Source organism: Schistosoma haematobium, chromosome 7 (genome assembly GCF_000699445.3).
Source record: "Schistosoma haematobium chromosome 7, whole genome shotgun sequence".
Lineage (NCBI taxonomy): Eukaryota > Metazoa > Platyhelminthes > Trematoda > Strigeidida > Schistosomatidae > Schistosoma > Schistosoma haematobium.
This window is the reverse complement of record NC_067202.1, coordinates 11,355,223-11,379,161: the sequence shown is the minus strand read 5'-3', so window position 1 is coordinate 11,379,161 and position 23,939 is coordinate 11,355,223. Positions and strand designations below refer to the sequence as shown.

The following is a 23,939-nucleotide window of genomic DNA, read 5'->3' as shown; positions in this document are numbered from 1 at the left end:
TTTTCTTCATTTTTCCACGCTCCAAGTGTGTTACAATGTTTCCTCGCCCTCTTGAATAAAGTTTGTACGCAGTTGATTTCGTGAGTTCTTGCGTTGTTGCTACTGCAATTGTTTTATAAAATACTGATAATTGATTTTAAAAAATATCTTCTGTACACCCATAAAAGTGGATATGACATGATACTCAAGCTAAATTACAAAAAAAGAAACACTTATCGCTGATGCGGACTGTATATGAAAGTATTTGATGTGATTCAATGCATAGTCAAAGATGTTTGTGTAGCTAAAAGGCATTCTCCCACTTTAAATTCTAGCTCTGAATCTCAACACCTAGCTTTTATAAGTTTATAAACAAAACTGTAACTAAGCATCATTGCATCATAGTTGATGGCAGTTCGTGATGAAAACCCCAACCTTTGTAACCAAAGATGAATAGTGACTAGCAGTGGAATCCAGGATGCGCGTTTCGTCCCACTTGGGACTCGTCGACTGAATGTACTTGCATCTCAGAGTTGATGTTCACTCTGGGACTCGAATCCAGTACCTTTATTTTTTAACTTTAGTTCGCCTAATATACCCAAATTTAACCCTTCTTTGTTTACTATAACCAATGATGCAACATGTAATCACATCAAAGCTATTCATTCACTGTTATGCTATTGCTTTTTGTTGTTAATTCTTCTTTTTAACTAAATATTTTGTTTCTGATTGACTAATTAAGTAGTTCCAGATCATCAGTATACTACACTCTTATCATAATTAATTGAAGGAAGTCAATACAATCTGTTTTGACTATCGATGGTTTATGGAGATTATTGAATTTCATAGGTAATATCACATATAGATTTCAGTTAGACACCCATTTAAAACTATAAAGCACTGGTCAACTATTTCCTCGTAGTAATAGATATACCATAGCAATGCACATCCATGACTCCGCCAGAAGTTGAACCCAGGATTTTCAGATCTCGTGGTAAGCACTACACTTTCAGACCACTAAACAAGAATCCAATAGTTTAGATTTCAAACTTTAATCACAATTCACTCACTGCCACAGCGAAGCCCCATACTAGGATGAATTAGCTATCCAGTGTTTCCTACTTTTCAATGATATTCTCACTATAATCAGTCTATGATGTAAACTATGAAAATCTAGTTTAAAGGGTAAAAATTTAATGAATGAATCAAATACAGTATTATAACATCAATATTTAAAATTCCAATGGTTTACAAACTTCAATGATTATAACTTGTTCAGGTCATTGGTTTGAATTTAGGACCATGTAAAATTTTAGTTTAGACATATGATTAATGACATCACTACTATTGATACGTCTGTATCATTAATAATTTCTGAGGTTGTGTTCATCTTTTGTATCATAACTCTTTCGGTGAAAGTATAATATACTTACACTCTTGAGTTAACTAATCAGAACCAAAATGACGCCTCGTGTTTTGTTCGAAGCTAAAAAGTTCAATGTTAGATAATGTGTATGTTTTTATTAACCAGGTGAAAATGGGCAATATTTGGTTCTTAAAATCAATGAATATATATATTATACAAGGGAATTTTGTATGGTGTTTAAACTGAATTTTGAAACACCTACTCCTAAGGCAGATCGTCTGTTAAAGTACCAGATATTGTTCACTGAGTAATCGAAAGTGTTTAATAAAGCTAGATAATGTTCCCCGTTTCTCACTCTAAGTATCATCCTTAAGTTTCTCAAGTTTGTAAACAGAAGGTTGATAAAGCGTTGTATTGTAGCTGTTTTTAGTTCGTGTTAAAAACCCTGACCGTAATTTGTAAACTCAAATACCTAACCTTGACTTTTTTGCATTATGACTGATATCAGTTAGTGACGAAAACCTATGAGGTGATGACGCTACTCACAACAATGACCCAATCCCTAATACGTATCCATGTATGTAAACTTACTCCCTTTTTCTTAACTACAAGGAATAATTTGAATTTTGACGGTTAATTATTGCAATGAAAGCTGTTATTTCATTATTTCGCATTGTTAATTGTTTTGGAACTGGAAAGCGTTTCCTAATTGGCTGATAATTCACCGAATTTCTACGTCTTTACTCTATAGCTTTAAAAATCGTATCTATTCTGGACATTAAAATATTGGTAGGCCATCAAAACTTCTTAGATAGGATCTACATAATGCAACTATACAAATTTACTGAATCATTAGTTCTAAACTGATTGTGACTCTTCCATGTTCTGACGTGTTCTTAATCACATGCCGATATAGATGATTGAATAAATACACTGTCTGTATTTATTAAATAGTTTGACAATATCGTTAAGGTCTATGTATAATTTAATGAAAGGAACATGTTTTGACAAAATTATTATCGTATTTTGACAATTAATCTAATTAAAACTTTCAATCACTTATAATTTGTACATGCATTGCATAGATTATCAGATAAATCTCTTGTATTCTTAATGAAAATGTTATTTGATTCACTTGATAAAAACCGCTTAGTTTGTTTTTCATCAAGTATCACTGTTTTCATGTAATGAATACATTGATATATATGTGTGTAAACATTTATGGAAAAAAACACATATGATCGTAAACTGTATGTATCGTTATTTTGTATACACACCTTCACTATATATTTGCACAAAATAGTGGTATGGATACTTGTTATATCCTGCAGAGAATATAATTGGTTATTTCTCCATGTACAAATGAATAAGAACGGATACGAGTCGATGTAAAGGAAGAAGGCAAGACCACAGATGGAAATTTTATTATACACCTACCACGAATTCAAAAACTATTTTAATACAACAATTTATATCAGATTTGTCTATCTGATCACTTGGCAAATATAAATATATTTAACTAGGTAGAGGTTGATATAAATTAATCAGTGACTAAATCCATGCACACATTTTACAATTTCAACAGACTTGATTTGATTAATTAACAATACAATGAATTACTGAGTTACATATTTTCCGCTAGTAGTATTAGTATTTTTGCCCCACGGTAAAGTGTATTTACGAAAAATTGAGTATCTGCTTATACAATGCAGAGAATGGGAAACCGAATAGAGTGAACGTCTACCACACAACAACACATCGACGTTAGTAATCCAGGCACCAACATGAGGTAAAGAAGAGATTTTCAGAATTTCTTTATCATCTGAACGGAAGTCAACAATTGAAATTAAATAACTTTGTTTATACAGTAACGTGCGACAACTTGGGAACACATAACGTAGCTAACTAAGAACAACAACTAATCTGATAGCAGCAAGGGCTTCTGCGGAAATGTAAATAGGAAAAGTGTTTGATTGAAGTTATTCCCTAGAGAAAAAACAACGAGACCATAACAGGTTGGAGAGCTAATCAGAATCGATTTTGGGATTTGAAAATCACGACCCATATTCGAATCCATAACGAACACCTACAATCGGTTTACTGGGCATTTCAAAGATGTTTTGATTTAGCATCTGCAACAAATGGGATTGTTGAGAAGCTCCACTATTTGTAATTGTGGAGTCGAAATGACTCCTTCAACCATGTTTAGAGCATTGCAATAACGTAGCATTTCGGTTCATATATGTTGAGGAAGGAAATCATTAAAAATGAGGACATTTCCTCGTTCTCGAGACATGTCATATGTATTTTCATAGACTGGATAGTGAAAGGACCAGTGACTTTGGCTACTATTCTTGCTAATGTTACTGCAGCTTTGACAGTCCAGTGATACGGGTATTACAAGGAAATATGTGTTATCAGCATGAAAAACTTAAATTACTCGTTTAAAGTTGTAGAATGTATGGTAGAAATCGACGAAACGTTTACTAAGAAACGTTGAATTTTAACTTTTCACTTCCGTTTGGAATATAAAGCTATTCTGGAAATCTCTTCTTCTTTATTTATTTTTATTTAACTTAACACATAGATATTGGTACAATGAGGGACCAGATAGAAATGAGACACATAAATCATTCGACTTGTGTGAGAGCTGAAATACTGCCCGGATGCCCAGAACGAAGCAGGTGGTTTTCTTAGGGGGCCACACCCGGCGCCTCCGCCCTGAAGGTCTGATCCATAAGGCAGCGAGGAAACGTAAGGAGATGCAGTCCCATGGTAGCCGGTGACCAACGATCGGTTCATACACCATTTGTTCCTTCAGGATCCTGGAGCCCATGTGCACCATTGGTTTGGAATCAGGGTTTTCCAACTCCCCTAGGTGGACCCTCCATGTTCACCAACCCGGTTAGAGCGCTGGAAATTCTCTTTTCGTCCTCTCAATTTGGTAAACAACATCCCCGCCACAAGAAGGCAATGAGTAGGAGTTCCCTGGCAGAGGCTATATACGCGTGGCCATGTGAAAGCATTTCGAGGGGGAGAGCTGACTCTCCCCACTCTCGGCCGTACGAGGGCATTGGGGGGCCTCTTCTTCTTTACCTCATGTTAGTGCCTGGATTACTAACGTCGATGTGTTGTTGTGTGGTAGACGTTCACTCTATTCGGTTTCCCATTTTCTGCATTGTATAAGCAGATACTCAATTTTTCGTAAATACACTTTACCGTGGGGCAACCGGAAACCCGAATATGTAACCGTTTTTGCAAAAATACTAATACTGCTAATAATAATTATTATTAACTGTAGTTTGGGACCGAGTAGAGAAGTTTATACTTTATAAATGAAAGATAAATAATGTGTTGGTGTGGGTCACCGGGTTATTCTATATACAGGGAAACCATAGTGACTCATATCAATATGGGTCATCTTTAGCTCTATACTGTTGTTGGTATGACTTTAATGTATCGGGCATACAAAGCGTCCATGAAAGTAGTTCTGATTCATGTCTGTAAAACCTGGGCCTTCTGAACCATTGATCTTCAGCGACTTCGTGTTTGATTATCGCCATGCGAATGATTTCTCACATTTGACACCAACACCATGTATTTAATCTTGAAGTTCTGAATCTAAGAGAAAAGCAACCAGGTGGTTAGTCTTCTGCGTGATTCCGTGATGTGAAAGATACCTGTATAGGACTAACATCTATCGGTTACGATTCTTTGGTTAGAGTCCTAAAGCACATACAATTCAGCCTATTACTGTCCTATGATTTCTGAAATTAACTTGTTGTCTAAGTAATATAACATTTTTTGCAAACTGTTTACACGTGCGCTATTTTTTTCTTTCTTTTAAATCCCGAAATAAAATAACAAATATTTACTTAAATATAGTGAACAGTCGCAAAGAAAAGGGCTTGTGGTACTGTACGATATGCGTGATACAAAATATTCCAATTTCGATTATCATCTTTGCATCAAATTGTTGAATTTATTCAAAGTAAGTTTTGTTTTTGGTGGCTTATCTATTTAATTTCATGGTAATCTTCATCGTAAAATGTAATCGTCACCTAATGTAGAGTGCTACTGTAATTCAAGGTAGCACTACTCGATGGAGGTTTGATTCTTATTTACCCAGTGACACACCAACTAGAGATCGAATATGGGTTGTGTCATCAATTCTCACATGAGACGAATAAAAGTCACCTGTACACTTATCGACTGAGTTGAATCGATTATTGAAGAGCTGTTTACAGTTTTTTTAATTACTGTCAGACAATTAGACAAAGTATTATTGGTGATTTCGGTATCGATTGTCACATGCCTTGCCATACGCACACACGCACACTGTTTACTTTCCGATTGATTCAATGTGATTTAGAAAAAATCTCACAGAAGATGATAGTTCGTTTAGATAAAACTCATTAGTTGTTTGTATTTGTGAATTTAGCGAAACTAAAATCTGAATTGTTATGATTGAATGTTCATTGTTTGATTCAATGTGACCTACAGCTTTGCAGAGAGTAAAGGCTTATTTCTGTACCATAGGTTTTCCTCTAGGCTCACTCTTAAACAAATAGGTATCATTATAATCCTCATTTTTAGAAGGAACACTAGTTATAGAGATTATTATTATTACTCGTAGGTTCAATGTCAAGTCATTTGTGTGTTTTCTCAACAAATGTCAAATATTCCCTTTATATTCTAAAGATTTCAAATTTGATGCCAGTAGCGATGGAATAAATGCAAAACTTATTAATGGTTGGTGACTTATTGTTGTCGAGGTTCAGAACTGCAATCAGTCAGTTTCTGTCGCCATACGTACATTCTGAACGAATTGCCTTTTGTCACAAGTTTTAATATATTTAAATTTTAGTTGTCAATGCAAACCATTATGTGCGTTCCGTCCCACCTTAGACTCGTCAATGTACTTCGATTTAATTATTTTTTCATGGCTGTGCGCTAATATATTTATGTATGATTTACAACAATGAAATAATACTCATCGACTAGTTATTTTATGTAATAATTATATAATGACATATTGATTATAAAATAACATTGAGCAACCGGAAGAAAGAGGATTATAATAATCAAAGTTATTATTCGGAAATGAAACAGTTGCTACGTTGCATAATATATAAAAAGAAGAAACTAACAAAATATTTTGATGAAAGGTCAGTATTACAGTAGTTATGTAAGACATCAAGGGACGAATGTTGAGAATAGGTAAAATACAAAGGTGGAAGGAATTAGAAAATAGTCTAAATATTACTGAAAGAGATTTCATCAAAGTTCTGCTACCAACCCACTCCTATACCGGTAGACAAGGTAGCGAGAGTAGTTGCACAAACATCTTTCGGATGTAAAGGTTTAGTTTGTGAGCATGGATTCCAATGGCTTCAGAAATGTGCAAAAGACGAACTCGTAAACCATGTGGTAAATTTGATGGAATATGGTGGATAACCATAAAAGCTTTATTCAATCCAACTTGATGACCTATGTCCACCAAGTGAGCGAGAATAGAACTCTTAATCACTCCTACCTGTCCTTTGCTCAACCAAGACGGATGGTGTTCTGTTATGAAATGATGGACTTGCCGAATTGTACGCCCTATAAAACTGGCTCCACAGGAGTAGTTGAATTGGTAAACACATATGGATGTAGCGAATTCAGGCAATATCCTTACTATGGGACGGTTGTAAAAAACGTCACTCAGTACGGCCGCATTAAGTGTTTTCTGTACCGCTTTTTTTAACCATTGAGTCACAATTTCCTCGGTAGAATCATTTGGGAATTGTAATTTTAAGAGCTCTCTCGAAATGCTTTCACTCGGCCACGCGTATATAGCCTCTGCCAGGGAACTCCTACTCATTGCCTTCTTGTGGCGGGGATGTTGTTTACCAAATTGAGAGGACGAAAAGAGAATTTCCAGCGCTCTAACCGGGTTGGTGAACATGGAGGGTCCACCTAGGGGAGTTGGAAAACCCTGATTCCAAACCAATGGTGCACATGGGCTCCAGGATCCTGAAGGAACAAATGGTGTATGAACCGATCGTTGGTCACCGGCTACCATGGGACTGCATCTCCTTACGTTTCCTCGCTGCCTTATGGATCAGACCTTCAGGGCGGAGGCGCCGGGTGTGGCCCCCTAAGAAAACCACCTGCTTCGTTCTGGGCATCCGGGCAGTATTTCAGCTCTCACACAAGTCGAATGATTTATGTGTCTCATTTCTATCTGGTCCCTCATTGTACCAATATCTATGCGTTTGATAAATAAATACATAGTGCACTCACACATTTAAAAAAATTATCATATCGTTTCGTTTTACCACAAATAAAGTTGTTTAGTTAATATATCAGTTAAAAAAAGCCTAACTAACTTGAGTCATAACTGATTGGTTGATGTAGCAGTGTGCGATAATTTAGTTGCAATCATTCAATAATTCATCATAGTGTCACAGTTGCTATTAATACTTATTTACACTTTTTGGTATGGTATAAACACAAGTAATATTACAGTCACAATGAAAAACCTTTGACTTTGGAACTACACTAGTTTCGGGAACAGATACTTATTACGATTTTAAAACTTGCTTAATAAGATTCGATCATCATTCGGAATTAGACAAATACGAGAATGTTTTATATTCAGCAGTTAATCAGTACAAGTATCTCAGTCACTCCAATAAAATGATCGTTTATTATCCTAATAGTTCATTAGTAACATTTTTCACATTGGTGATGTTAGGTCAAATACAACAGGGAACACCAGGACCCTGAAAATTGTAGATATACACCTTGTTTTGGACTGCCAACTATCATGAAGCCCAAGTTTGATTTCTCTTGCCGATCGCTTCCAAACATATATCATGTTTAATTTAAACGGTCTTTGTATTTCGTGCAAATCAACTCTCAGTTAGTCTTCTCGTTATTTGTCTTTATGTCTCATATAGCCTCTTGATTATAGATACTCAGGATTGCAGCCTTAGACCTGTAAGTTGAAAGTTGATAAGTGATACTCATAATCCGTTGCTCTGAAACTAATTCAGTTAGGATTTATCAGCTTGTCGATGCCACTAATGAACTTTCGATGAAAATGTTCCTTTTTATTCACGTTTATATGTCGATTTTTTATCCCTTGTATGACTTATCTCTTGTGTTATATGCTTAGAGGCAACCGGTAGAAAACCGATCCTTTGAACATGGTGTAATCTGCAATCTTAAGAGCACTTATACTCTTTGTGAGATTCTAATATTACGCATACTCAACTATTACCTATGTCGACGCTCGATGTTTTATGGTATAGTAGTAGATCTAAAAAAGGCTATAGACGGCCAAAACAAGACTTACTATCAATCCATAAAGTCATTGACTATAGTGCTTGGCCCCGTTGCTATCTCTAAACTACCTGTGATTGAAGTCCATGGGATTATCGTAAACCATGGTTTGAGACTTTTGATGAAGTAGGTCCGAATCAGTTCGAATATAGCACGTGCCTTCACTCTTAATCTCCCCATAGTTCAAGAGTTTGTAAATCATATCCTGTACGCCTAATCTTCATTTTTCCTACTACTTTGATATTCATCTTTATAGTTTCATCTCGATTTACTGATTTTATGTGGCAACCAACTTAGACTGGTAGACATAAGCAAAATTTAAAATCTAGTACATATGCCTGTGCATTGCTTTTTTGTGTTTGAAGTTGGACTTACCTATTAAGTATAAATATTAGCTACAGAACGTTTTTCTCTCTGATATGCATTTTTCATTTGTTTTTTTTTGTCCATGTATGTGCAATGTTTATGTCACTCTTATCCTCTACATAGGGTGTTTATCCAGCTCGTCTACGTAAAGTGATTATCATTGAACCACCATTTTGGTTTCGAGCTCCATTCAATGTACTGCGATTATTTGTTCGTGAAAAAATGCGAGATCGGGTAAGTTTTTAATTGGATTCTATTTAAATAGTCAACAATTATCAATTTTAGTATGGGGATTTGTGATGATTGTAGTATCTTAACAGTTGCATTCACGAGTTGATATAAGCTAGACCACCATTGACAACCTGGAAGCACTGGATGGCCATTTCGTCCCTGTATGGGACTCCTCAGCAGTGCTCATCCACGATACTGCATATATATATATATATATATATATATATATATATATATATATATATATATATATAGAGTAGATGATATTCGTAGGTTACTAGTATTTGATCATAGGTGTCTTCGAAACATTGCTCGTATATCCTGGGACCATCGAGTAAGTAACGCAGTTGTTAGGAAACGGGTACTAGGTAAGGGTGGCAAATCAATTGATGACGTAGTGAAACTTGAGATGGCTGGGACATGTGTTACGTATGCCCAACCATCGACTGCCTCGACGTGCGATGTTCAGTGGTATATGAGTGGAGTAGGTTGGAAGAAAGCTAGGGGCGGCCAGATCAAAACATGACACAAGTCCATGAAGTCACTGACAAGTGGACTGAGTCATGTTGGTAGGTGTAGACTACCTGGTTGGGGACCGCGAGATGATAGCAACCGATGGTTAGAGACCCTGAATGACATGGCTAAAAATCGTTTGCAATGGCGCAGGTGCATCCACTCTCTGTGTTCTCCCAAATTCTAATCTTCTGAATCCTTCATGTCCGTTTCTTCCTGTTTCCAAATTTATTTCACTGGATTACACTCTTTTAAATAACATCTCCAAACCCTAATCTTCCCGATTACTGCTTATACTCTTATTACCTCTACCACTACGGGATTTGAATCGACAACTGCATCTCTGTGCTAATGTGGTGTGGCAACTCGAACTGATGTACGTACGTACGAAGTTCTACGTTGTTATTGACTGATGTATATATATATATATACGATTTGATAAGAACTATTTTATGGGTGGAATTACCAGTGTAAAAATGTCTTAAAGTGTAAGAGGATTTGTTGAAATATTCCATGTTTCCTACTCAAAATTCATCACTGTAACGATAAATGTAATATGAATTTGAATAATAATAATAATAATAATAATAATAATAATAATAATAATAATAATATTATTATTATTATTATTATTATTATTATTATTATTATTATTGAATAACACTAGCACATGATCCTATACTCAATTATTATCCACAGTTTTGCGTGTGTGTGTTTGACAGAGAGATACATGGAAAGGGCTAGTGAATGATATAGTCTAATAATTGCCAAAACTGAAGTGAATAGAAGAGAATTTTTATTGGAAGTTTTTATTGACTGTAAGGTAAAAAATATTTTTAAACCATTCATTAGACCTACACAGTTGTAATGAGTTTTAAATTATATCACATTTAAGAATTATGTAACTACTGATTTTTACTTTCTCTTATCAGAAGTTTAATACCAGCGTGTTTTAATCTTTACTTTATTGCATAATTTTAATACAATAACAAAATTACGTGTAGTTATCACAAACTTCTGTATTGATATTATTTTATGAAACCGTTTTTAGTTTATTCACATTTGTATATATTAATAGGTTAGACATATTCCAATTTTTCTAATTGAATTGATAAATTACATACTCAAGCTAACTCGATACTCCATTTTGTTGTTGTTTTATCAAGCATTTGTACGGGATAATTGTGTGATTGACACTTGAATAGACTTAATGTGATTTGGAATCCCTCAACAATCGGTAAACTTGTTAAAGTAGACTTAATCTATTCAGAGATGAGAATAAACCCTGGACAAGTAAGTAATATGATCAAACGGAAAGGTAATCAGTAGAAAACTCCAACTAATCAATGGTATGCTTGTTGACAACCGCAAATTGAATTCAACATTCAGCTAATAAGCTGTCCATAACTTATGGAGAGATTATAATTGTTTTTATTCCTCTCTTTGTTCTGGCGATAATGTCGAGACAGGCAGTTAGTCAGTTATAAGGGACATACAAATTGACATTCTTGTGCTTCGATCAAAGTTACCTGCCACAAAACATTAACACAGTGATACGAAGTTATTACAATGAATACCAAAAAAGTAGAAGAATTAGTATAAGTATAACCCTGCGAACTACAACCACGTAATCCATAACTACCAACACATCTCAGCGCAACAGTGGATAATTTCTTAGATTAATGCCATGCCATGTTTTAAACGCTTTTTGCTTACTTCCAATCTATTTCTACAGCAGTCAATATCACGCATCGATATAGACAATTGTCGGGCATACGTAAAACATGTCTCTACCACTTCAGTCGATGAATATTCATAGCCTCATTAACTGATTTATCATCTTCTCTTTGTACTCTATGCTTAACCTCATTATTACTTGGTCGTTTCACGACGTGCGAGCATTTCTTCGAAGATACAATCAAAAATTTCCAATCAACACATATTCTATTTTATAAACAATGTTTCATAGCGTTAATGTAAAACTTGGTATTTAAACCCAAAATATATTCGTAGGTTATCACTGGTAGTTGATCATAGATGTCTTCGAAGCATCGTTCGCGTATGTTGGTACCACTAATTGAGTTATTCTGAGGGCTAGTCTCTGGGCATCAAACAAAGGCAATGAGTTGTTAATGGTGTGAATGTGTATCGAATGATACGGTTTCAAGAATAAAATACCATGAATCTTTTTACTGTTAAACCAACTATTGAACTCACGAGGAATATATATCTCACCACCAACGACAAGATGAGGAAATCGTTCTCCTATGCCATAAATCCCTTTGCCAACACTACCATTAACTCTACTATGCACTGCTACTAGCAACCTTGTAAGATAAATTGTTGTAGTTCTTATCATAAGTGGTTCGTAAAATAACGAAATATACACACCTTTCAATCCATATATATATATATATATATATATATATATATATATATATATATATATATAAAAATAGACATTCTTGCGTTTGCCATGACCGAAAGCTAGCAAATTTTTCATGGCTTTCCACTCATTTCTTTCTTCAAGTCAAACAGAAAATGTTGTTTAAATCTTGATTTAGGCAAAGCAGTTTCACTGGGAAAAAATCATTCGTTTCTCTGTGTTCTGTCTCTAATGTTGTTGTTCACCTGTATATCCTAGAAACAGATTTATTATTAATTAATTTATTATTATTATTATTATTATTATTATTATTATTATTACTATTATTATTATTATTATGTGCATAATACACTGACAAATTAATTATTCAATTGACTTAGTTATTTAGTTATTAGACTCTTATCCCTTCGACGCGTAATGATTTCATGCGTGGGTGGAAATACACGGAATAGAAAATTATTTATCATATGCATGTGTCTGTCTATCTCCTGTATATTGCTTTTATTACCTTACACACCTGTAGTTTATGTATGAAAATGAGTAGTAGGAGGATAAGAGTTTAATGTCTTACTTGATGATATTCCCATGTACAAAAACTATTTACATTTGTTTATTTGAATGAATGTTGGTTGATTGTATGATTCTGTTTAGTAAATGGATAGTAGGTAAGAGAACATGCGCATATACATTGAATAAATCCTTCTTTCTTTTTTTTTCATTTTTCATATGTTCTGGTTTTAATCTGTGTGTTTGAATGTACACATTTTTGTCCATATGATGTTTTTTAGGCTGATGGATACATTTTGGCTGCAATTTATTTTTGCAAATCACAATATCATATAAATTTAACATATTTATCATTTTGTGATGGGATAACTAATTATTTATCAATATTCGATGGATGTTTTAGTGTTAAATATGTTCGTTTGTGTAGTATATACGCATGTGTACGTGCGTGTTCTATTAAAAGGTGTTCCATATCTTAGATGAATTAGGTGGCATTCTATTAAAAATATGCATCGGTGAGAAATTTTTTGCATGTCTTCAGCTAAATAAAAATACTACAACCTCCATAAATTCCCTAAATTGGTAAATGATAAAACACTGCAGACGCATGTAAACATACAGACGTTATGATCATATTGACACTTAAATATTTCAATGGTTAAGATCATGAGTCAGTTGAAGCTAGACTACCATGGAAAACCTGGGCGCATTGGACGACCGTTTCGTCCTATTGTGGGACTCCTCAGCAATGCGCATCCACGACCTCGCCCCCCCTGCGAGATTCGAACCCAGGGCCTACTAGTTTCGCGCGCGATCACTTAACCACTAGACCACTTAAATATTTCACTAATAAGATGATCAATTGAGCAGAAATCAAGCTAGAATGATAATGTACTTATACAAAGTATAAGGCCAGTCAGTACACATTAAAGTCAGTATAGGATCCGTTTCACGCCTGAAGTAGTCTCCTAGGTCGTTCTACGTGTTTGTGCGTCTTTGGTCCGATCAATAATTCGCTACCCTTAATCCGCAGCATTTATTTTTCACGTTGTAACAATATATATATATATATATATATATATATATATATATATATATATATATATATATATATATATATATATAGTAATATGTGATGATCTTGGGAAATAATAGAATTTCAATGATTAAGATCATGAGTCAGTTGAAGCTAGACCACCACGGAAAACCTGGATGCCGGCTCAGTGGTCTAGTGGTTACGTGTTCGCGCGCGAAACCAGTAGGTCTTGGGTTCGAATCTCGCGGTGGGGCGAGGTCGTGGATGCGCACTGCTGAGGAGTCCTACAATAGGACGAAACGGCCGTCCAGTGCTTCCAGGTTTTCAAAGGTGGTGATCTAACATCAATCGGTTCATGGTCTCAATCAAGAACTAAATATAGTAAGTTGTCTATTGACACTGACTTTAATTTATTACTATGAATTTATTCAATGACTGTATGTATTGTAATTTAGATTTACTCAATATAAAGCTTCTTAAATCTTTTAACATTTCTAAACGATCTGATGACATGAATTTGGATGTAGTATATTGATTTTATTTGTTAAGTTAATTAACCTATACATGGATATATTTATTTCTATGGATTCATTCTCATATTTTTTTAATTGTTGTACCAATAAAAGGAATGATTTCTTGTTTAGTTTAAAAGTTAATTTTACTTTTTTCTTCATCTCAAATCGACAACGTTACAATTTAAAAATCAATAAAAATTAATGAAGATAGTAGTAACTCCCAGTTGTCTTGTTATTGTTAAGAAGTTCTAAAGTATTCTTTAGGAAAAACTATAGGAACTCAGCAAACACTGAGAAATATTTTATCTAGTCAACGTTGAATAGAAGTTTTTCAGGGATATCTAGAAATTAAAGTTACATGTCACGTTTCTGATTGGGTGATTACCTATCCTGTTACTATATTTAGTTCAATTCCAGAAACTTCCGGAAGCCCGAGGTCGTATGTAACTCAGTAAATACCCTCGTTTTTTCTGTACACAAACTAAACTTAAAGTAAAGAGTTCTTTTTGCACATCGCTCTTTTTCTTTTGTGTTATTAAAAGCGACTATTAAGACGGACCAAGCATTTATTTAGCAGACTTTCCAGTTATAGTCTGAGGAGATAATACAAACAGTATACACCACGACTCTAGAACTTGTGACTGTAGGTGTTTTCTTGTGTACAATAGGTTATCTATTTCATTTAAGGTGAGAAAAATCAACAACAGAATATGAGGTAGTCTAATCAGCTTTCTTTACATTTCTATACTTCATCTTATATCTTACCTAAATTTTGAAGATTTGCTCTAGAAGAAGAGAGAGTTGTGTGAAGTGCTTTTGCCCATATTATTAAGTCCTTTCAGTCCGTTATACATTTACATATTTTGTTAATTTAATGGTGGATTCTAATAGCTAGAAAATAGTTGATTATCAATCAAGGGTATGCCACTTGCTTAAATCCTGTTTGATGTGCTTTGGTTTGACCTTAATTCCACATGCCTTTAAATGTTCTGAAAAATAATTTTAAATTCATTTTATATTTACCTTCTGCTTTCTGCTAATTATCAGTTTACAGGTGCCTTATAGAATCACATAATTTCCAAATATTCAAATTCTCCCTTTTCCGCCCTCGCCTAGTACGGGTTCGTGTCGAAAACGTATCCCAAGTGTTTGTACATCACTTTATCTAGTTCGGTTTAGGTATCCGGGATTCACACTTCACATACTATACACATATTATGCTTTAAGTCTACTCTTGTTAATTAATTGATTTCGATAGTTGAATTTATGAATCGATCTAAGATGGACCACCACTGAAAACCTGTAAGCACTAGACGGCCATTTCGTCATAGTTTGGGACTCCTCAGCATTGTGCATCCACGACATCGCACCTGAGACTCAATTACAAGACTTTCGATCTCGCGCACTAACGCTTAACCTCCATACCACTGGGCTGGCATCCAAATGTGTTAATGTCTAATTTCAATCGATCCATAACTGTACCCCACACAGATGAACCCTACTGGTCACGGCTTATAACTAGAAGTCCAGGAGGTCTTGGGTTCGCGTGCCTTTGGCGCGGCATTGTTGATGCGCATTGCTGAAGAGTCCCATACTAGGACGAAACGGCCATCAAGTGCTTCTAGGTTTTCAGTGGTGGTCTAGCTTAGATCGACTCATGAATTCAACTATTAAAATTACTACAATCTCCACGATTCCATATTTCTGATAATTAATTAATTATTTAATTGACTAGCTAATCAATTAAATATATTCATCTAATCCAATTTTATTGATTTGATTTTAATTTTTAGATATACTCTGTTGGTTATGATGAATTAAATGTACATTTGCCAAATTCCACATTGAAACGTTTATTTGGTCAATTAACATTAAACCAACATTTTGATTGGCTATTAAATTGTTTTAAACGTACTGGTCATTTTTCACGTATGCCAACTGATTATTTTAAATTGTCACAATTATCATCATTAAGACCATCTGATTCAATTTATTCAGCATTACATAATCCTTTATTAGGCAATGAATTGGTTGTTCAACTTGATTTATACAATAATAATTATAATCATGAAAATGTCGATGATAATACTGACAAAATAATTACTAGTAATACTATTACTAATGGTAGTATTAATAGTAAGGATATTTCTCTGTCTTCTATTCATGGATCATTACGTGTTCCTATGAAAAATCGACGATGTTCAGATGACTTTTTACATACAACTATCATAACATCTTCGTCATCATCAGCTATAACGACAATATCCAGATCATCATTATCTTCCATGGTTCATGGATCAGCACAACCACAATATTATAACACAATAAATGGAAGTATTTCACCATTATCACGACTAATAGGGGATGCTGTTGGTTTACAAACATCACCATTACCACGTCGTGGAGTATTAACTAATAATCGTATGACTGATTCAATGTTTGAAACATCTATTAGTCATAATAATAAAGATTGTACATCATCATCAACATCATCTATGTTTCATAATGAACGACGTGTATTCTATCGATCTGATCGTCATCTTTCTCATTCCAACTCATTTAGACACAGAACCAATACAATAACAACATTAGCTAATAATATCAGTAGTATTAGTAATGGTTCAATATATTCCACTCATTCACCTTCATCTAAAGATCAATTATGTGTTACAAATCCTTTATCGGAAACACGTTTGTCTGTATCAGAATTTATCACTAGAGTGCAAAGTGTTGGTTCTATTGGATTAACTTTAGAATTTGATGCATTGTTTAAAGATAGTCCTGTGAAAGGTGCTTGTACGCGTTTTGCGTAAGTTGTTTACAATTGTTTATTGTTTGAAAGAAAAATCACTTATTCATTGATATCTCAATAGCACAATAAAAAGGATTTATCTTTGTTATAGATTTCTGTAGAAGTAGTAATAATAATTGTTGTAGTATTAATGGCAAGACTTTACTATACCGATGGACTTCAGCAAATTTATGGGTTGCCTTGAGATTAGATAGTCAGTGATAACCAATACGAATGCAGCTTTCATTTAAGAGCTCTAAAATGTAAAAACCATAGAAATACAGAGGATTAGAAGTTTTCAAACCATTAATGAAATTAGTAATGCTGTGTATCAATAATTCAGGCTGAAATCAGGATGGACCTGGATTCTTAGCCCTGCATCTTCTAAAACGCAACTCCTGACCTTGACAACCCTAAACCCCAGCTCCTAACCATAGAACTCGACCATACCTCCTTACCCTAAGACGTCCTAACCCTAACTTCTAACTATTAAACCTCAAGACTTTGGCTCCTAACCATACTACTTCTCAACACTGGTCATCAACACTAATATTTCTAACCATAACCCTGGTTCCTAACCCCCAAATGCCCTGGTATGGCCGAGAGTGGGGTGGGCCCACCCTCCCTCTCGAAATGCTCTCACACGGCCACATGTATACAGCCTCTTCCAGGGAAGTCCTACTCACTGCCTTCTCATGGCGGGGGTGTTGTTTACGAAATTGAGAGGATAAAAAGCGAATGTCCGGCGCTTTAACTGAATTCCAAACCAATGGTGCACATGGGCTCCAGTATCCTGAAGGAACAAATGGCATATAAACCAATCGTTGGTCACCGGCTACCATGGGACTGCATCTCCTTACGATGCTCCACTGCTTTGTGGGTCAGACCTTCAGGTCGAAGGCTCGGGGAGTGGCCCTCTAAGAAAACCACCTGCTTCGTTCTGGGCACTCGGACAGTATCACAGCCCTCACACAAATCGAATGATTTATGTGGCGCATATCTACTTGGTGCCTCCTTGTACCAATGTTTATGTGTTTAACTAATAATAATAATAATAAGTTCCTAACCCTAGAACTTCGTAACGGTAGATACTAACCCTAAAACTCGTAACCTTAACACTCCTAACCCAAACAAACTGACCTTAACAGTTCATTCCACAAGGAAAATATCACCCAATCCTTTCAAAATACGAGATATGGTGAGAATCATGAGCTTTATTAACAAGCTATCTGGAATAGCGCTTTAAATTTGCTCCTCAGTCTTATTTTGCCTTTGGTCTTACAATATTACTTATGTGCTTTTTCTTTTCATCAAGTTGTCTCACATTCCACTTAGTCACTAGTTGTAGCTGTGCATGATTCAGTGGAAGAAATATTTGAATTTCAACCAGGAACATTTTTTGTAGCTTGACATTTCTCAGTCTGTATACACTAATTTACATGGCGTCGAACCCAAGACCTTCATTCTCAATTTTTATCACCGTAGTATCGTATGTTTTCCTCTTGATTGTATATCTTAGTTTAAGAGAGACAGTTCAATTCATCAACGGTTCTGTTACTTTTCGTTCTTTTTTTCTGTTTTTCTGATGATTTTTTACATCAGAAATTAACGTTAGATATATAGTGAATCAAGGTGATACAAAATACTTATTACATTTGGGTAATTTACACTTTTTGCGCTCGTCATATGACCTAAAGGTTTTGATGATTTGAATGAAACCAAATGAGAAAAACAAATTTGTACTAATTATATATGTCAAAGAAAAGACTTTGAAACACTTCCAATGCGATCAGTTATGTATGGTTTTAAAAGTAATTCCCAATAAAAAAATTCTCAGGCTTAATGTTAAGTCACGTGTATGTCAAATTGTAAACAGATCATTATGTGAATGTTAGTAATTAGTTAGATCATTCTGTATAAAAGAGTTAGTTTAAACTAATGAAGTGTTGAACAAATTGATGAATAGAGAATTACTTCATTAACATAATATTACAATAAACACTAATTGATCGTACATATTTGTATTTATGCCAGAAATTTAATTGTGTAATTTTTAAGTAATGTTCTGCATTTTTCCACAATTTGTTTCGCATTTTAAATTTGAATGTGGCAAAAATAAGAATGGTAATAGAATAATCGATGAGTTCCCGCTAGTTGTTCACAACGTTACTTACCTACTTCCTTACGCATGTGACCTCTCATGGAGGAGTATAGGTCGCTCACCAGCATCCTCCATCGAACTCTATAGGGAAACCCTTTCCAGTTGCTATTCATCCTTTTCTTGTCTACTTCCGATTCTCGATACAGTCTGTTCCGTGGTCTTCCTTTTTTCCGTTTCCCTTCAGGATTCCAAATTAGCTCTTGCCTTGTGATTCAGTTTCATGATTTCCTCGATGTATGTCCTATCCACTTCCAACGTCTTCTCCTAATTCCCTCTTCAACTGGAAGTTGGTTTGTTCTCTCTCACAGTAGGCTGTTACTGATGGTATCCGGCCAACGGATACTAAATATCTTGTGTAGACAATTGTTTTTAAATACTTGTACATTTTCGATGATGGTTGTGATAGTTCTCCAAGTTTCAGCTCCATACAGTAGAACTGTCTTCACGTTCATATTAAAGATTCTGATTTTGATATTGGTTGACAAACAGTTGTTTCGAGTTCCATATGTTCTTCAACTGTAGAAATGCTGCCCTAACTTTGCCAACCCTTACGTTTGGGTCTGCATAGATGATGCTAACCAGGTATGTGAAAGTTCCACCAAGTGTGATTGGGTTGGTGTTCTCCGTGTTGTATTTAAGGATTCTGCTTTCTCCTTTGTGTATGTTGAGGCCTACTGCTGAAGAGGTAGAGGTTTCTGCTACACTGGTTGTCTTGACCTGCATTCGTTGATGTGTATGGGATAGAAAGGCCAGGCCATCTGGGAAGTCCAAATCGTCTAATGGATCCAAGCCATCCATTGTATTCGGTGCTCTCCCTCAGATATCGAGGTCTTCATAATCCAGTTGACCGTCAGAAGAAAGAAGAAGGAGGAGAGTATGCAGCCTTGTCTGACTCCGCTCCTCACTTGGGATGTATCTGTCAGCTGTCCTCCGTGCACCAATTTGCAGTGTAGTCCGTCGTATGAATTACAGATGATGTTGACGATCTTCTCAGTAACCTCACAGTGTCGAAGAAGGCTCTATAAGGTCCTTATATCCACACTGTCAAACACCTCATAGTCAATGAAGTTGATGTATAATGACGAATTCCATTCAATTGATTGCTCAACAGTAATTCGTGGTGTCACGAATCGGTCTGTGTACGACCGATCCTTACGAAATCCAGCCTATTGATATCGAAACCGGACGTCCACTGAATCTTTCATCCGGTTCAACAACACTATTGAAAACTTTTCATGGCATCGATAATCATGTGACACTTCTGTAGTTCTCACATTTGCTCAGGTCTATTTTTTTTTGGAATTTTGATGAGATATGCTTCTTTTCAGCCTGTCTGTGGCACTTGTTCCTCTTCCCAAATCCTTACTGAATAGAACGTGGAGCATGTTTGCAGTTGCTTGTATTTCTGACTTCAGTGCTTCAGATGATATGTTGTCATGTCCTGCTGCTTTTCCACTGTTGATTTATCTGATGGCCATCCTGATTTCTTGGATCGTTAGTGGGATGACATAGAAAAATATTATTCAATCATTTAAAAAAAACATATACATACCTTTAAACCAGAAAGTGTAACGCAACAATTTTTTTGAAACTGAAGTTATCAAGACAAAATTAAATGGATAACTGCGTTTTTTGTTTGAATATATAAGTTCAACTTAAGTAGTTTTATCGCTACAACTTCAATAGAGCGTAATTAATGCGAGGTCATTTTGTTTATCGATCAGCTTGAATAACTGAGAAACTTAAACATGAGATGTTCACATTTCAAACAAATAGTGAACAATCGCATTATTTATTTATAATCGCATTACTGGAAATATTCTATTTTTCCAGCTTTAAATGTCGTGGAATGTGCTCAGAAATGCAGATACTTAACTGTTTTATTCTATTGTTCCAATGTATTTCCTTTGGTCAGTTTATGTAAACTGGTAAACACAGTTGAAGATAACATACAACAGTAATTTGTTCACATTTGATTGTCGTAATATTTTACAGTCAATAGTGAATATGTACAATTTGAACCAGATATAAGGGAAAAAAGAAAAGTATTAACAAAAGATAATTAATGCACCATACATTTTTAATCCATTCACTCCTATTTATTTGATCTTTGCAGTACATACTGCTGATGGATTTGAAACCAGACTACTTCATTCTTGCCCTGGTACGGTCAAGGGTAAGGAGAGCCCACTCATCCTGTCGAAATGCTCTCACATGACCACGTGTATACAACCACTGCCAGGGAAGTCCTACTCACTGCCTTCTCTCAACAGCTGTGTTATTTACGAAACCGAGAGGACGAAAAGCGAATGTCTGGCACTCTAACCGGGTTGATGTACACAGAGGATCTAGCTAGGGGATTTGGAAAAACCTTATTCCGAACCAATGGTGCAAATGGGCTCCAGTATCCTGAGGGAACAAATGGCCTATGAATCTACTGCTGGTCACCGGCCACCATGGGACTGCATCTCTTGACGTTACTCCACTGCCTTGTGAATAAGATCTCTAGATCAAAGGATTGTTGTATGACTCCCCAAGAAAACCACCTTCATTTTGGGCATCCGGACAGTATTCCAACCCTCATACAAATAGAATCATTTGTGTGGCACATATATATTTGATGCTGTGGCAAGCCCATTTGGCCACTGTATCATCTGTCTATTCATTGTAACTTAGACTCTTAATTCACTATGTTAATTTCGGTGTGTATGATCGAATGCATGTCTGTACATTAACTCTTAAGCTATCCTCCTATTGGTTTCAATGTGCAGATAATCGATAATTTATCCACACCCGATTAACTCGCAAAAATATATATGGGTTTTAAACAGACACACACTCACTCACTCTGTTTCATCGTGTGCTTGCTCACCGTACGCTTGTGGATTTTTATTACTCATTAACAATAAACTATCTCTATAACTGGTGTTCAGGCTTCTCAATAATCTCGAGTAAATCCGTAATTCTACTAGGAGATTAAGCCTACCTTAAATACTCAGTTTACGGGATATTATTTATTGGAGTCAGATATTGAGGACATTAGCCTCCACAATGCCTTTTTGTACCAATGTTTATGTGTTTAAATAAATAAAAATTCACTTAAGGTTAATTTACCATGAAAATTATCTGTAAATTGTTTAAAATTCTTTAAAAAATCACCTTAGTAAATGATATGTCGATCTTGATGTATTTCTGTATAATGGAGTAGTCACAGTTCGATCCAAAACGTGTTGGTTTCATTCAATTTTTTTTGTTTGTTTTTGGTGTGAAGATTTATTATCTGTAGATGTACTTCCATTCTATTATTGGCATTCACACTAAAATTCATACCATTTACTCCAATAGAGATTGATTACATTCAACCCTTATCAAAAGCGTGAAAAAAAACACATCATTACAAACAACAATATGTGTTTATTATTGTTTGTTTTCAATCGTATCACTCTACCATTTTATACATTAATCAGTAGTAATAATAGCCGTAATATATTGGTAGTTATCTGAATAATCCCATATTTAACTTAAACATACAAACATGTAAGTGAATTAGATAAATATTCTAGAAATAGTTTTTTAAAAAAAGGAAAGTGTTTCACCTTGATAATTTGAATTTAGGCGACATAAAAATACTCGTATATTTTTCTCCTTTTTTATTATTATTATCTAAGCATCACATATCATCATCCATTTGTCCATTTGTTGATATCATCTTACAGTTCATTACGTTTTGGTCTCAATTTATTATCAAATATATTTTGTTTATATTCAATCAACCGATAAGATAGTTGGATTAACCATTATTATTATTATTATTAGTAGTAGTAGTAGCAGTTGTTGTTGTTGTTGTTGTAGCAATAGTGGTAGTAGTACTTGTAATGTTATGTCATATACTATTGACTTATAATACAAGGTGATTAGAAAAGTGATCAATAGAAAATCATGCACCAAAAAAATTTTCATTCTAATATTGGTACTTATCAACAAAGTCTATCTGTAATACTGAAGGAATTGATGTTTTCTTTGTGATTTTTGAGACTTGTATATCACAGTCAGATAGAGGTTAATTTTAGTCAAATTGATTAATGGAATTCAATCCACATAGTACACTAGACAACATAATGTTTGTTATTAATAATTAGTGTATAAACCTAAGCATCATTCTATAGAAAAGATTATACACACAACTTATTCATTTTTCATCGATACTTTGATTTGATAATAATGTTGTTTGATTGTATCAAAATATTGAAAGTTAACAATAAAATTATAGGATTTCATATCCATAGTTATCAGATATTGTATGTAATTAGTTTTCATATTCCATATACTTTCAGAAATCTATCCTTCTTCAAGAAGTTTAATTAGTTAGTCAGCTAGTTATAAATAATCCCAGAATTTATATTAATAAAATGAAATCCGAAGAGGTTGTAATGGAATGATGTTAATGGTTTTTTAAAAAAAACATAACCAGAAATATTATATACACTCAATCATGTCCTAATTATTGTATTCAGAAAAAGTGAAGAAGCTGAAAAGATTCCTTTTCAGTTAACATTCAGTAGGAATGTCTCAGAGGGTTCTAAAAAGATTTTAGATTCTGCGTCATACTCTGTTTGAATAATTAGTTATCTTTGCTACTAATTTTAGTAGGCTTCTGGAATATCATTGTCACGTTTAAACCTAGAAATAGCTTTTTTGTTCTGTACTTAAACTACCCATGGTAGTTGGTTTTTTCATACATCCTTTCATTTGTCTC

At 34.7% G+C, this 23,939-nt stretch overlaps 1 protein-coding gene across 1 annotated transcript in view; it reads left to right on the top strand.

Moving 5' to 3' along the window:
• The window catches only part of CCDC83 (Coiled-coil domain containing 83), a 64,046-nt gene that overhangs the window by 22,568 nt on the left and 17,539 nt on the right, over window positions 1–23,939 (top strand). Inside the window, exons 5-7 of the mRNA XM_051217996.1 lie at window positions 5,231–5,336; window positions 9,167–9,277; window positions 16,025–17,040. Coding sequence (XP_051064429.1) covers window positions 5,231–5,336; window positions 9,167–9,277; window positions 16,025–17,040 — 1,233 coding nt within the window. The remainder of the gene's footprint in view (window positions 1–5,230; window positions 5,337–9,166; window positions 9,278–16,024; window positions 17,041–23,939) is intronic.